The 14,223-nt window shown below is 36.7% G+C and overlaps 2 protein-coding genes across 2 annotated transcripts; both read right to left on the minus strand.

Moving 5' to 3' along the window:
* Positions 1 to 385: 385 nt before the first annotated feature.
* LOC149017311 (calcium-dependent protein kinase 26-like) lies at positions 386 to 7,702 on the minus strand. Its single transcript, XM_089151645.1, has 8 exons — positions 6,545 to 7,702; positions 5,961 to 6,104; positions 5,726 to 5,878; positions 5,491 to 5,606; positions 4,408 to 4,575; positions 3,511 to 3,735; positions 2,608 to 2,750; positions 386 to 878 (listed from the first exon to the last, which is right to left on the minus strand). The coding sequence occupies exons 1-7, from the start codon at positions 7,278 to 7,280 to the stop codon at positions 2,634 to 2,636; spliced, it is 1,659 nt and encodes a 552-aa protein (XP_089007771.1). The 5' UTR covers positions 7,281 to 7,702; the 3' UTR covers positions 386 to 878; positions 2,608 to 2,633.
* A 2,051-nt stretch (positions 7,703 to 9,753) lies between these two features.
* Positions 9,754 to 13,799, minus strand: LOC149017312 (mitochondrial phosphate carrier protein 1, mitochondrial-like). Its single transcript, XM_089151646.1, has 6 exons — positions 13,317 to 13,799; positions 11,913 to 12,262; positions 11,773 to 11,816; positions 11,124 to 11,338; positions 10,909 to 11,033; positions 9,754 to 10,712 (listed from the first exon to the last, which is right to left on the minus strand). The coding sequence occupies exons 1-6, from the start codon at positions 13,527 to 13,529 to the stop codon at positions 10,667 to 10,669; spliced, it is 993 nt and encodes a 330-aa protein (XP_089007772.1). The 5' UTR covers positions 13,530 to 13,799; the 3' UTR covers positions 9,754 to 10,666.
* Positions 13,800 to 14,223: the final 424 nt, after the last annotated feature.

The following is a 14,223-nucleotide window of genomic DNA, read 5'->3' on the forward strand; positions in this document are numbered from 1 at the left end:
AAAACTCTTTTAATTATTATTATTATTATTTGTGATTTGGATTATAGTATTCAACTTCAAAAATTGACAACATTGATATATTTGGTAGGCGATTCGAATGACTCAATTTTGAAGATATATGATGGAAGCAAACAAATTAGGCCATAGGTGCGACCCAACCGGCCGACCCAATAATCGAATTAGTTAAAATTATACATTTACCCTACGTTATCCAATGAGGTCATACAATGAGATTTGGGGTGTTTTTTTTAAGGGGGGGCGGCGCGAAAGAAAAAATATTAGATATGTCATAGGGAGCGTTGAATCCATGACCTCTCCACTAAAAATTGACAACCCTTCAGTGGCATGGACATAAAATTTTACAAAGTGAATTTCAATTAAGTGACAAAATTCAAGTGCATAGAGGTATATTACACGTAAGGACATGCATAGATGCATTTCAGTATTTCACCCTTGGTCATAAATTATTTACCCTGTTTTTTCTTTTTCTTTTTATATTTTTTGGGATCCCCTTCGTGAAGGTGGCAGTTCGAAATCTCAGAGTTTCTAAAACGTCTTGAACAAATGATTCAAAGGCATTAGATTAAAAACGAGGTAATGGGAGGAAAAAAATAGATGGACTGCTTACATTCAAAAAGCTTTTAGAACACTCCCTGATCTCTTTTAAGCAATTACTTGGCCACAAATAGGCACAAGTAGCTCTAACACCGAACATTCACTGCCAAAGAGCAGTGAAAGAACCAAAATTGCATAACAAAACCACCACTGTCAATTCACCTCTGCTAGCCTTGCTGTATAATCTGCCATTGCATCCCAGGTTTGGAACATGTATGCAAGTGTTTCCAAGTCTGATGACCACTAAGATGTCAAAGACAGTACTGCAAACATGAAAGCAACCAAGCATATTAGAAGGAAAGCTTGAGAAGGGGAATATCAATGGCTTCACAAGATAGGATAGAACAAGCAGAAAAACCTTCTTGGGGGTTGAAGGAAAAAAGGAGGGGGAAGAGGGTTGGGTCACAGTTCCATTCATTGATCCAACAGCCAACCACAAGAGAATACAAGCTTCAGGCACAAATCAGAAAATCTTCAAAATAAATTCAGTTACAGAAGAACTGGTAGCAAACAGTTTCAAATAGATGGTTACGAAAGAACCAGCATCTCTGCTTGAGGATATTTCCCACGAACAAAAGATACGCCAGATAAAAATAAAGACACAATGCTCAAGTGCCATTGGCATTAATGGTGACCGAATGTTCAACAGCCCTCTCACAAAGAACATCTCAAGAAAAATTATGGTGGGAAAGATCAGAGAAGGGGAATTATCAATGCCATTTCGCTTTCAAAGGACTGTCCAAGCCAGAGAGATCATGTCTTCCAACTACATTCAAAGGTTGATTCAGAAATGATTTGACATGGGAATTTCTGCAGCAAAACATCAATAACATGGGAAAAATAAAACTGTGGCTGCCAAAACATTAGTGACCAGCCTTCAGAATGCAGGGAAGGTACTGAGAGATTTCAAGGAGTTCTTTTCGTTGGGTACAGTCCACAAATCACCAAATTCCTTCCAAGCCTAAGAAACACGTATCTGCTATCTCCCTGCTCCCTTAAAAATCAATCGACAGCCATTTTTTGACAATAAGGCAGAAAAGCGAGGCTGGAACATAGAACTCTTAAAAGCTGCTACACATCCTAATCAAACTCAAGCACTTGATAACTAGTTTAATTAAATTCACTAACATACACCTATGATATGGGTTTATTAGTTAGGTCTATTACATCAATTCAGCAAAATAAAAAGGCCCAGCTCATACAACTAACCATTGGCCAAAATAAAATCTTTGAAGGCATTCACCCAAAACAAGAAGGCCCACTTGGCCAATTGGACACTCTTAATTTGCTCACCTTCACAATACATTAAAAATCTCTCTAATTTAGACTCTTCGTTCGCTATGGGATAAAGAATTGGTGATAACAAACACTCATGCTCAATACCTCAAGAATTCCAAAAATGTAAGAGATTATCTTCCTTACTAAAACCTTCAAAGGGCAAACCTTAACCCAGTTCCGCCATTTGATTACAGAACCCATCATCCGAACTACTGAAAAAAAATCCAAATTTTCATAATCATATGCCTTCTCTCAGTCCAGTTGTGAGAACACATCAGGATTGACACTTCTCAACCATGAAAAATACATTTGTTGGAATTCAATACCCTATCAAGATTCACCCTCTTATATTAATGCCACTTGGATTAAAGAAAAGATACTTCCAACCAATCTTTTTTGAACTTCCTCAACTAACTTATGAGACTAGCCAACAAACTGTTGGACAAACATGCTACCATATTAAAGTTCAGTGAGAAGTTCACTCTCACCATTAAAGGATAAAAAGCCTTTACTCTTTTAGATAAAGGGACTCGGTGAACAAGTACCATCCAGTAAGGGTGTCTTTTAATGGGTATAAATACTCCATTATATTGTGTTTCAGGTTTTCAGTACATTCCCTAAGTTTCTCCTTCGATGTAAAGATCAACCATTAAAGTTCCATAAAAGAAAATAAGGAGAAACGGATATTATAAGGTACAGGAATTTGAAGCACACCTGTTCATGATGTGCGTAATAAGAATTCAATGAGCTCCTGGTGCATCTTTAATGCACAAGCTGTTCCGCACTGTTCTTCTCCCAACAAAAGCATTACCCTTTTGCATCATAGCAACAAACTCACCATAGTCTATTCTACCATCCTGAAACATATATATAAAATCAGCAATATATTAGAGGTTAGCCCCAAAAAAATAATATTAACAGCAATAATGAGCATGAGGAATAGAGAGGATAATGTCGATAACAGGGGCATATTTTTTTACTACAAGTCATGATTAGCGTATGCTTTCACCTGGTATCAGCACCCACAACCTCCCAACATAGCTATGCAACACAGATCCTATGCTTACAAACAAAATCCAGAACCCACATCATTCAAGAAAGGGTCTGATGAACCTGTTTGTGTGACAGATTAAATGCTAAACCCACCAAGGGGCACTAGAACACAATCCGGTAGATTGGCTTGAATGTTCCTACTAGAGAGTCTTTTTTCTTTTCAGGCCAGAGATTCTCTTCCTCCAGTCCCTCTTTTGAAGATCTATTAAAGAAAGAACGAAAGAAAAGAGTCCCTTTTACTAATGATTAAGTAGGATAGCAAAGAAAGTGCAGCGTCTTCCAGCCCAATGTTCTGATATATTTAATTAAGAACTGAGTGCAAAATTCTTGAAAGATCAAATTTGGTGAAATTATCAATTTAATTGATAATCTGCATGTAGAAAGCTGCAGCACTTTATAGTCATGACCTAAACAGAAGCAACAAGTAACTGCTTTTTGATCAGTTTTGATGATTGAGATACTTCTACATATCATCCAGAAGAAAAATAATCCTAAACAAAAATAAAAGAATAAACCAGTTTCTTGAAAAGGGGCATTATAAGCATTCAGGTTTTCGTCACTTACATTGTCTTGATCAACTTCTTTGATAATATCCTCAAGAGGAACATCAGTCATGCCATGTTCTGCACAAGCATGCTGCAGTTCATCTACTGTAATATAACCACTTCCATCCTTGTCAAAGTATGAAAATGCTGCAATGAGATGTTCCTCACGCTCCAGTTTGTTAAGATGTACCGTAGCAGCAATAAATTCCCCATAGTCAATGGTCCCACTATTGTCTACATCGGCCTGACATGATAATACTCAGTTAACCAAATGTAATCAATCTATGCAATCACACCCAAGAACTAACGTTTCTTAACTCAGAAAACTCTCTCTCTCTCTCTAGGCCTAGTGCAGTTTTTTCTGATCCCAGATGCCCAATTTTAACCCTTCAAAAAACATTTATAATTTAATTTTCTTGTCAAATAATAAATAACAAATCATTGAAAAATCAAAGAGAAGTTATTAGATGATAAACAGCAGCTCAGAACTACTATAGATGTTACAGGTCTGAAAAGAACAACGAGTTACTGCAGAAGCAGCATGAAATAACTTGAAGACACACTAGAAGACACTACAGCAACCAGGTGAACATAGAAGAAGCAGCAGCAGGAGCTTTTTAAGGACTCAATTCAAACCAAATCCAGGATAGTATTGAAACACAAACAAATAGTATTAAAATTTTCAAAATCTTCACATAAATATAGTCCCCTAAGTTAAATTCTTCTGATGCAACAGGATGGATGCATGTTACATTCATTGTTTATAAGGACTGTCAACTTCAATTTAAAACCTCCACTTTTTGTAAACATATCTCCCAGTTCATGTAGAAATGGTAACATCACCAACAAAAGGGGAAAACAATACAATAAAAAGTCTCGCTCAATTTTTATATTAAATAAAAAAGGAAAAACTTACAGCATCCATAAGTTGACGGATCTCTGACTCCTTAAGATTGGAGCCATATCTTCTCAAGCCAGCCTTTAGTTCATCAAATGTGATGGCACCACTGTTGTCAGTATCCATTGCCTTGAACATCTCTTTCAAACCAGCAATTTCCTCCTCAGATAAGCTTTCTGCTATGACCTGATAAGACAAAATACAAATACTGGCTGTCAGAAATCTAATATTAGGACTTTTATTTGTGAAAGGAAACTACAAATGGTTAATAACAAAAGGGAACAGTTAGGAAATTCATTTAGAAGTGACAATACAGCTTGAAAAATCGACTACCAAACCTTTGGATGGTTACCTTCTTCTAATGACTAATATATCATTTCTCAGTATTAGTACTGCCAGTTTTCTAAATTTGAAGGAGTAAGGTCAGTATCGATTTAGTTTCTATTTCCCGTGAAGGCAAGTCTCTCTTTCGATCATATACTACTATAGCCATTCCATCCATTGGTTGTGGCTGAAATTTTTGACCAGCTGTTCTCCTCCGCTTCCCCCCCCCCCTGGTCTCCTTCAGAACTTGAGGCCAATCTGACCACTGGTTTGTAAGTTAACCCTGTTATTTTGCAGTTTCTGAATTCTATCTTCCTTTAATTTCTGATTCTGCTACCTACTATCCCAGCAGATCCATTCAGGGGGTAAACTTGATAGTCGGATGTCCTGAGAAACACTTACAGAGGTCCATGCAACCCCATCGCACTGTTAAATTCCATTTTATTTGATTTTTCATATGACGACACATTATGTTTGATCGAGATCATTGTGATTCTATCCTTGTGGGCTTATGTTCTAATAATTCTATCTTCCTTACCCTGTCAAATCATGAGTTCTAGTTTGTCAATCGTAATCCTGATATTCAATATTCATAGTTAATCTTCAGAATCATCAAATAAAGTTTTATAAAGCACACTGACACAACAATTAGGAAAAATTATAGGAGAAAGTATCACAAGATGGGTTTTCTCAACTAGGATCTCCAGTATGGTTGAAGGTGCATCTTCAGTATTTATCATGTGTGTTTGAAATGATATAATGCATCATACTACTCACCCGTAAAGCCATCTTCTTTAGCTTATTCATCGCGGAGAACTGTTTGAGGCGAGAAAGTACAGCTGAATCCAATGCTCTGTCAGGAGCAACTCCATTTTCGCATATCCAAGGATGACCTAAATTTAGCATGAAACAGAAAAACTATATCAAAATGACTGTTCCCAACTTGAGAAAATAAAAAGAGGCCCTGGCACCAACGAAGCAGGAAACATGGGAAGAAAAGATGATATCTTACATCGCACTTCATGAGCAGTCAGGCGATCAGAGGGCTGAGAGCAGAGCATCTTTTGGATAAGATCCTTAGCACTGTCAGAGATTAGAGGCCATGGATCCGAATCGAAGTCAATGTTTCCCTTCAACACTGCATCAAAGATTCCTTGCTGTGTTTCTGAAATCCAAACAAGTTTTCAGTACAAAATTTAGAATGAATTAACATTATGTGCAGCATAAATACATCAGATCAGATATACCTGCCCAAAAAGGTGGCACACCACTCAGCAGTATATAGAGTATCACCCCTGCCGTCCATACATCTGCTTCCGGCCCGTAATGCTTGCAAAGTACCTCAGGAGCAACATAATATGGGCTTCCAACCACATCAGTAAAGATTTGACCTATATTTTCATGCCAGAGTCAGAAAAGTATCCCGATTTAAAACATTAAACCTCTGTCGATTTCATGAGATCATAAAATTTAGATTTACTATAATCAATCAGGATCAAAACGAGATTTTTTTTTTTTTTTTTTTAAATAATTTAATATCAAGTTTAGCTGAAGAATCAGGTTCATCATCTTCTATAATATCATCAGTGCCTTTTCAACAGTGTTAAGTCTGTGATATCCAGAACATTCTATAAAGCATCAATCAGAGTGTCACTGGGGCGGGGGGGGGGGGGTGGAAGGAAAAAAGTATAAATGATACAACTTCATTTTGGAAAGGCCATCATTGCTGAGGGAATTTTTCAGGAAAGAATTTGCTGGAGAAAATTACCTATCATAAATTCCCAATAACAGTTTTGAGGAAAAGAGGAGCATTTTCAGAAAGACAGTATACCTGGTTTAAAGAAGACAGAGAGCCCAAAATCAATGGCTTTGAGTGAGAAATCGTCGTCCTTGTTAACCAGCAAGAAATTCTCTGGTTTTAAATCCCGGTGGATAACCCCAAGAGAATGACATGCCTCAACAACACCCACAATGATATTTGTCAACTCAGCTGCCTTCCTCTCACTATAATGACCCCTCTGAATGATCCTATCAAATAATTCACCCCCAGAACAGAGCTCCATCACTATATGTACATAGAGTGTATCTTCATAAGCTCCTTTAATGGTCACAATGTTCTTATGACCTGCAAGGTGATGCATTATTTGAATTTCCCTCCTGACGTCTTCCACATCTTCCTTAGTGATCAGTTTCCTCTTATTGATAGACTTACAAGCGTATTCATTACCGGTGGAATTCTCAGTGCAGAAATAAGTAGTACCGAATTGTCCTTGACCCAATTTACGACCCAACGTGTAAAGATCACGGATGTTAGCAGTTTTGTGACCCAATACATAATACGCCTGGTTATCGATCCCTCGCCTCATGTTGTTATCGTTTAAAGTTGGACTATTTTGATCGTTCTTTTGGTAATCTTTGGCGATTTCTTCAGAGATCAGCTGCTGCGTGTTGGAATAATCAGAAATCGAAGACCCGTAACGTTTACGCCTTGAAATTGATGGATCATCGGGCGAATTATAGCCCTGAAAGTATTTGCTCCCAAAAGATCCTCCACATGTATTACCCATGAAACAACGAAAAGAGCTCCCGCTTCAAAATCTTTTTCTTCGTAAAACAACAAATACTCATTAACCAGACAAAACCCTACTAATTTTATAAATGAAACAGCAAAGATTGTTAAAAGGGTCTACAGTATTAGTAAGTGTGAAGGGATCCCTTACCGATTGAAATGAGGAAATGGTGAGAAACCCTGTATTTAAAGACGACGACTGCTGGAAAAGATCTTTCATGGCTGTTTCGCTATCACATTTGAAGACAGAAAAGCTTTGTAAGAAATGAATTATTTTAAGTTTGTTTCTTCGTTTTCTGTTTTGACCAATTGGAATGCTGACAAGCTTGGGATTCTAAGCTCTGTCTTTTACTTTTCTTTCTTCGCTGTCTGATCCCTATAGAACGCGGTTTCAGGAAACTTTTATTAATCTTTCTGGACATTATCTACAGTGGATTGAAAGAGACAGTATGGAACTAAATTTACAGTTTTGGACAAGCGGTTGCAGAATCTCCATTTGAGAGGGGGAGAGAAGATTTCGGTCACTGGAGATTAATGGTTCTGACTGGCTTAATTTTGAGGGGTTAAGAATTTGAGATGGGGATTGAGTGTTTATGCTTAAATTTAGAATTCTCTTTGGATTGAAGTTTATGTCAAATCAATTATTGCGCATTGACGAACTAAATTTAGATTTCTCATTAACAGAGTTGTATGTTTTGAATTTGAGGCTTTATCTTTACCCAAAAAAATAAAAAATAAAAAATTGAAGCCTTATCCTTGCAAGCAACAAATTTCTGCTAATTTTGAGGGTTAACTTAATTAAATAAGGTAAGGATTAATTCAATAATTATAATATGAGGGTATGAAGTGACCTGATCCTATTAATTGTGTATTACAAAAAATAAAAATGAGAAAAGTATCTTAATTTGCCAGGGATTGTATTTTGAAAATTTATAGGTTTTATTGTATATAAAGAGATCCCTTTGGCAGTCGTCTCTATTCTAGTAGATTTCCCGAAGGTTCTTGAGGGTGAAGCCCTGCCCGTACGAAATGTCTACTTCTTTGTCTAGGGGAAGGGTATGACTGGGTTGAAGCAGAGGTGTACAGTGAAGGTTTGGTGAAAGCTATTGAATGAGTGAGTAATTAATGTGCCTAGATGTATTGACTCCATTGTCTAAGACATCAAATTATTTGGCTCTAAGTTTCTTAATTGTAAATTTTTATACTCTCTCATGGAGACTAACAACGTGGCTGACTCCGTAGCAAAGAAAGTGGCCTCCTTATCGAATAGGGTTGACTGGCCAAGTTCTAACACTTGGATTTCCAAGATTCGTATCTCGAGTTATCACATTTGTTTTTTTATGTTTGAATGAAACATGGTTTCTTTAAATAAAAAAGGGGTGAGTTGCTCATTCTTTAGGGAGTAGCTTTTTCTTAAAGAAAAAAAAGTTGTTTTTATTAAAACCATGTTATTGAAAATAGATTGATAAATATAGATTTTGGACACCTTAGTGCTATCACATTTCGGAGTGCAACGTTGCGATAAAAAGATTGATTAATCTTGAGGGTAGAAAATTCATTATTAACATGTGTTATACAATTCGGGACATTTAAATACTTTAAAGAAGTATGTAACTATGTTTTTTTCGAGACGGAGACCGTTCATGCTATTTAAAACAAATAAATTATCCTATTAATATTTATTGTTGTCTAATATGATTGTCATGATATCATACTTCCAATTGTGGAAAGGAAAATGTAAAATGAAAATATTTCTACTTGCTAGCAAATTTATTTTTTATTTTATTGTTTAGTTTTTAAGAAAATAAAAGAAAAATAATTGACCTTCAAATGCTTGTCCCAGTTGACAAAGACCAGCTCAATATAAGGTGAAGAATTAGGGTTTTTTTGGTTACTTTGAATGCAAGATTTATACACGTTTGGTTGTGAAAATCTCTGAATTCATGAAATTTAGAGATTCAACTTTTTACACTAAAAACTTGAATCTGTAGATTTATGGATAAGGTGAAATCTCTTCACTATAAAAACGTTAAACATTTGTACATTCACAAAAATCACGTCAACCAAAGATTTCATTACATATTCATATTAACCAAATAGTTAATTTTATGAATAATAACTCCATAGATTAATTGGGTTAACAAAACAATTAATTTTATAAATTTGAAATTTCTAGACTCATCTAACCAAACATGCCCATGCCATTAAATAATTATAAGACTGAGGATGCATTTCTCTTCCTTCTTTGAAAGGTTAAGCAAGTCATTTCAGGACGGTAGACAAGGAAGTGAGGAACTGAGGAAGAGAAGAACAATAAAAGGTGAAATGATAATAAAACCCGAGAGTTGCAAACTGGCAGTTATATCTTAGATGTCGGCAAGGGTTTAACTGTCAGCTGGGGGCAAAACTGGTACTTTACTATAATTGCATCTCTTAATTCTCTTTCTCTTATTTTCACATCGATAGATCCTAACTCAGCAAGTGAGAAAAGTCGAATGGGATCAAATCAATCGAAGAACAGTTGGCACGTTGAAGGGTCGAACTCGAAAGATTCCAAAAAGTCGGAAAAGCGAGCGAGCTGTAACGTATCAATCAGTTTTCACTTTTCACCGTATCTGATACGTTGCGAGTCTTGCGAGCCCCAGACTTCTGGTATTTTTGCCTACCCGACAAATAATTAACGGCTACTTTGTCTTTTCCAAGTCTTCTTCCGACGCATCTGTGGGACCCATTGCAACACCAACTCCTTCTAATCACCTCTCTCCCCTCATTGCGCTCCTCCGATGATGGTGTTAAGGAAGGCCACTGAAAGTTCTTCAATTTTTTGAACTTCTATGCTTGTGAAGGAAGATGGATCTGGCATTGGCTGTGGATGGAACCAATGAGAATACCCTTCTGTTTTTGTAGATGGAACCAATGAGAATACATGTAAAAGCATATTGGAAGTGGAAATTCAGATTCAAATATGAAACCTTCATCATTAGATTCACTGATTCTGACTAACCGTAATTCACGTATTTCAACATACAAGCATTTTACTTTCATCTCTTCCAATCTGTCTCTTCATTCAATATTTCAATTTTTAATAACATCAGAGAGACAGATATCTTGGTAAGCATATTGATTCCCCATATTTCTCTGTGCTACAATGAACAAATGGGCATTCCTATATCCTCAAGCAGAAAAGATAGCTACATATAAACTGCAATGAATTGCATCGAGAAAAAAATCCATAGCAGACGAGAAAAAGTGCCATTGCTGTAGTAGTATCAACCATCTATGATTGGATGACTCCACTTGCCATTTTTATTGGAAAGCCACCCACTAGCTATTCTGAATGATTCTGTATAACTATCAATGACAGCTAATCTGAACAAACAAACATTAAACCTCTTCCCTGGAATTGCTAAGACTACCACCACTTGTTGGCCTGAAATAAATATAAGATAAAACTCTTCAGTGTCACTACATTTCTGAACTCTCAAGTAGTCTAGAATTTTTTAGTCTCATCATGGACTAAGAAGAAAAGGAGTTTTAAAAGAAATGTTAAACTGAAGTGGAGAAGAATATATTTGAATGAAGCTACAAGATACTCCACTAAAATAAGGAAAGAAAGATGAACTTACAGCCCAGTTAGTACTTTAATGGTGTCATAGAAAAACCATTGCAAGGTTACAACAGGTCCAACAATTATGATCCTGATTGGTAGACTTCTTGTAAACAAATTGAAAAACCCAATATTCTTCACAGCCTGAGGATTATGAAATATAACCTATAAGAACCTTCAGTTCTTCAAGGAGTTGGACCAAGAACAAGTTAACCAGGAAGGCATAAACATTACCTGAATCACATTACCGGCCTTTTTGTTATAAAGACATGCAACAATGTTATCCGCAGGATTAGAAATCACGGTACCAACAGCTCCAGCTGTATAGCCAGCTACACATGTCACCCCAAGTTGCTGAGCTCTTGAGCAGTTCTCCTTTCTTCTTTGAACGATATTAAGATATAAAAAGTCCACGGAATGCTCGAATGTCGAAAACATAATCATAGAGACTATCACATCATCAATTTTAGATTGGTTAGCAAAGAAAATGAGATCAATGAACAATATAAATAATCATAGTTGCCCCAAAATCAGCCAAGGTTATAGCCACCAAATAGAATACTCATGGTGGAACCAGACTGGATAGTGATGACTAACTGCAGCACTAGCATAGGTAGAAAACTAAGTACAATTCTTTTGCATAAGGAAAAAATGGCCATGCAACTGAATCCATCAGAGATCCCAGTCAAGGTTTTAGAAATTGATTTAAGAATCAGCAGAATAGGCCAAGTCATCACAGAACTTGAAAAAGAAGAAAATATCATAGAACAGGGAACACTAATGACTTTTGGTGTGGAATGAGAAAATTCATCCAATTTCTTGCACTTCATAATGGGGGCAAACAGAAGAAGAACAGCTGCACATAACAAGGAAAAGCAATTACATGGAAGATTCCGACCCCAAAGTGGCAAAAGTCCCTTGTAAAAGCTGAAACAGAGATAACCTAGAGTTACACTTTACACCTAAAATTAACAGAAATGAAAAAGAAAAGAAAGGTGAAGACAAATATTTATTTATCTTTACCCAGAGAGGCCTTCAGTTGCATATAACTTCGGAAATCCATCAATCAAGCCCCTAGCATAATTAGGTTGTGCTTGAACACGGACTTTGACGGCTTCAAAAGGGCAGAGAGCCACATCAGCAAACACTTGAGCAGATGCACTGCTGACAAAGTAGATGAAGCTCCTGTGCTGGTCTACCAACACGTCCGAGTAAAGCTTCTTGAAAAACTCATATAGACCAAATTTGCAGCCGCCTTGAGCACCATACCCAATTAACTTCCCAGTCCAACCTCTCCAAAGGGCAGAAGGGCCTCCTTCCCTCAAGAGAATATTTAACCCAGAATAGATGCTGTTATACTTAATGGGATTCACCTAATTTTTATTCATTTGCTTTTATCAGAACTGCAAAAGTTGTTATACTAGAGGAATTAAGAAGATGCACCACAGAAGCAACAAATAAAAGAGATCAACCAATTCCAAAAGGAGATAACATAGATTATAGACAGATTGAACCACAGATAAAAAATTAAAAGTATCTTATGATGCTAATAGGTTCTTCTACATAAAGCTGTAAAAAAGAAATGTAATACATATGAAGATTCTCCTTGTGGACTTTGGTTGTTTCAACATTAAAAACCAGGAACAAAAATCTCTTACTTCCAAAATTTTCATAATACAAGCCTCAAAATGAAGACTTGTACAATGCTTCCCTTTACTTCAAGTCATTTTGCATTGGGGGCAAACGACCAAAACCAAATCCACAAGAAGAATATGGTAACAATGCCCAAACCTCCCCCTTTTTCTGGGGGAAAATGACACCGAAACAAAATGAATAAAAGCAGCTAGAAGTACTGTTTGGACAAAACAGAGTAAGAGCCTTGGATCCTCTTTCTTTCACAATGTTTAAACGTGGTAGCTGGGATGGCAGCCATTATTATACTATTGCCATGGCAGCCGTTCACCCTGAAGTTTCAGCACAATAACCTCTGAACAATCACGTACTGTTTTATCCAGAGGTTCCTCCATCAAAGAGATAATGGACAAACCATAACAGTAGTGTCAATATGGCATAAAATCCCTATGACTACAGGTTTACAGAAAGAAGGCAACCATTAGTATAAGGTTCCATATCTGTTTGATTAATACCATTATTCTCACCCCGAAAAAGAGCAAAATTTTGGATTGTATAATCCAAAGATAATTAAAATATTTGCTTCCCAAATTTTGTTGAGTAAGCATATAAAGTTCTGGGCAAAACCTTGGTTTAGTCAGTGTTTCTCTCTATTGTTCTTTTGTAGGTCATCAAGGTCATCTGATTCCTTTTTCATCAATCAACAAAGAAAAAGAAAAAAAAAAAAAAATCCATGATCACAAAATATTTATTAAAATCCATCAACAGTCACTGGTTTGCTGAGATCACACTCACCTGCATATTCACTTTCAAGACATCGAGAGGAGTAATAGCGAGATGAGTCAACCCAGCACTCATCATTCCTCCGGTAGCGCAAATTCCATAATAAGCAGGTGAGTGTTCCTCACAGAGTTTTCCATCAATCACGCTCTTGTCGACCTCCTTGTTTGTAAATTTTCTGTCACCAGTTTGTCGTTCCAAGGCTTGTTGCCAAGGAAAGAACCTCATCTTCTAACTCAAACCCCTCAAGTGACAGAGACAATCCTTGCGCGCTCCGAAAACTCCGAACCATAAACTTCCAGGGTTTTTGGAGTTCAAAAATAGAAAGGAAGCTAGCGTGTTTTGGAAGGTTGAAAGAGAATCCATTCTTGACTACTCGCTCGATATACGTCCACGTTTACACTGCTAACGCAAGGCTAAAAGCAAAGTGAGACAGTTACAGGGTTGGTAAATGACACTTTCATACTGGATGATCTTTAAAATGGTCCCATGCCTGTTTTCAAACAAGACCTAAAACCCTAGATCCTTCCAAATTAGATCTTGAAACTGCTTTTCCAAGATCATTTGAAGTGTATACTCTGATGGGCTGCTCTTCCAGGCCCTGTAAACCCAATTAGGTTTTCATGGGCCTACGCCTAGGCCTAATGAAGCTGACTATGTTCATGGGCCTGACTTACGAAGTCTTAATCAGGCAAGGCCTGGGCTACCTCCATTTTTCCCTAAAAGAAAATATAGCCTTGAACAAGAAATATTTAAAAGAGTTTTTTTTAGGCATGGGTCCTTGATTAGAGCATAAATTATGTCTAGGTCCCAAAAAAACTAATGCTATTAAGCTATTTCAAATTTCAAACCTGAATGCACCACAATACCCTTACATTATTTAGTACATATTTTTTTTTGGCCAAAACAAAAAAGCAGCTAA

Source organism: Hakea prostrata, chromosome 4 (assembly GCF_041222555.1).
Source record: "Hakea prostrata isolate BN-2017 chromosome 4, UWA_Hpros_2, whole genome shotgun sequence".
In the NCBI taxonomy this organism is placed as follows: domain Eukaryota; kingdom Viridiplantae; phylum Streptophyta; class Magnoliopsida; order Proteales; family Proteaceae; genus Hakea; species Hakea prostrata.

What these genes read in the sequence shown, in the direction of transcription:
- LOC149017311 (XM_089151645.1), bottom strand. Translation starts at nt 7,280, where the DNA reads ATGGGTAATACATGTGGAGGATCTTTTGGGAGCAAATACTTTCAGGGC. An exon ending in CTCTGTCTTCTTTAAACCAG is followed by an intron (nt 6,105 to 6,544) that starts GTATACTGTCTT and finishes ATGAAAATATAG; the next exon opens with GTCAAATCTTTACTGATGTG. An exon ending in TCCGTCAACTTATGGATGCT is followed by an intron (nt 3,736 to 4,407) that starts GTAAGTTTTTCC and finishes TTATCATGTCAG; the next exon opens with GCCGATGTAGACAATAGTGG.
- LOC149017312 (XM_089151646.1), bottom strand. Translation starts at nt 13,529, where the DNA reads ATGAGGTTCTTTCCTTGGCAACAAGCCTTGGAACGACAAACTGGTGAC. An exon ending in TCTTGAAAGTGAATATGCAG is followed by an intron (nt 12,263 to 13,316) that starts GTGAGTGTGATC and finishes AATAAAAATTAG; the next exon opens with GTGAATCCCATTAAGTATAA. An exon ending in GCAACTGAAGGCCTCTCTGG is followed by an intron (nt 11,817 to 11,912) that starts GTAAAGATAAAT and finishes TCTCTGTTTCAG; the next exon opens with CTTTTACAAGGGACTTTTGC.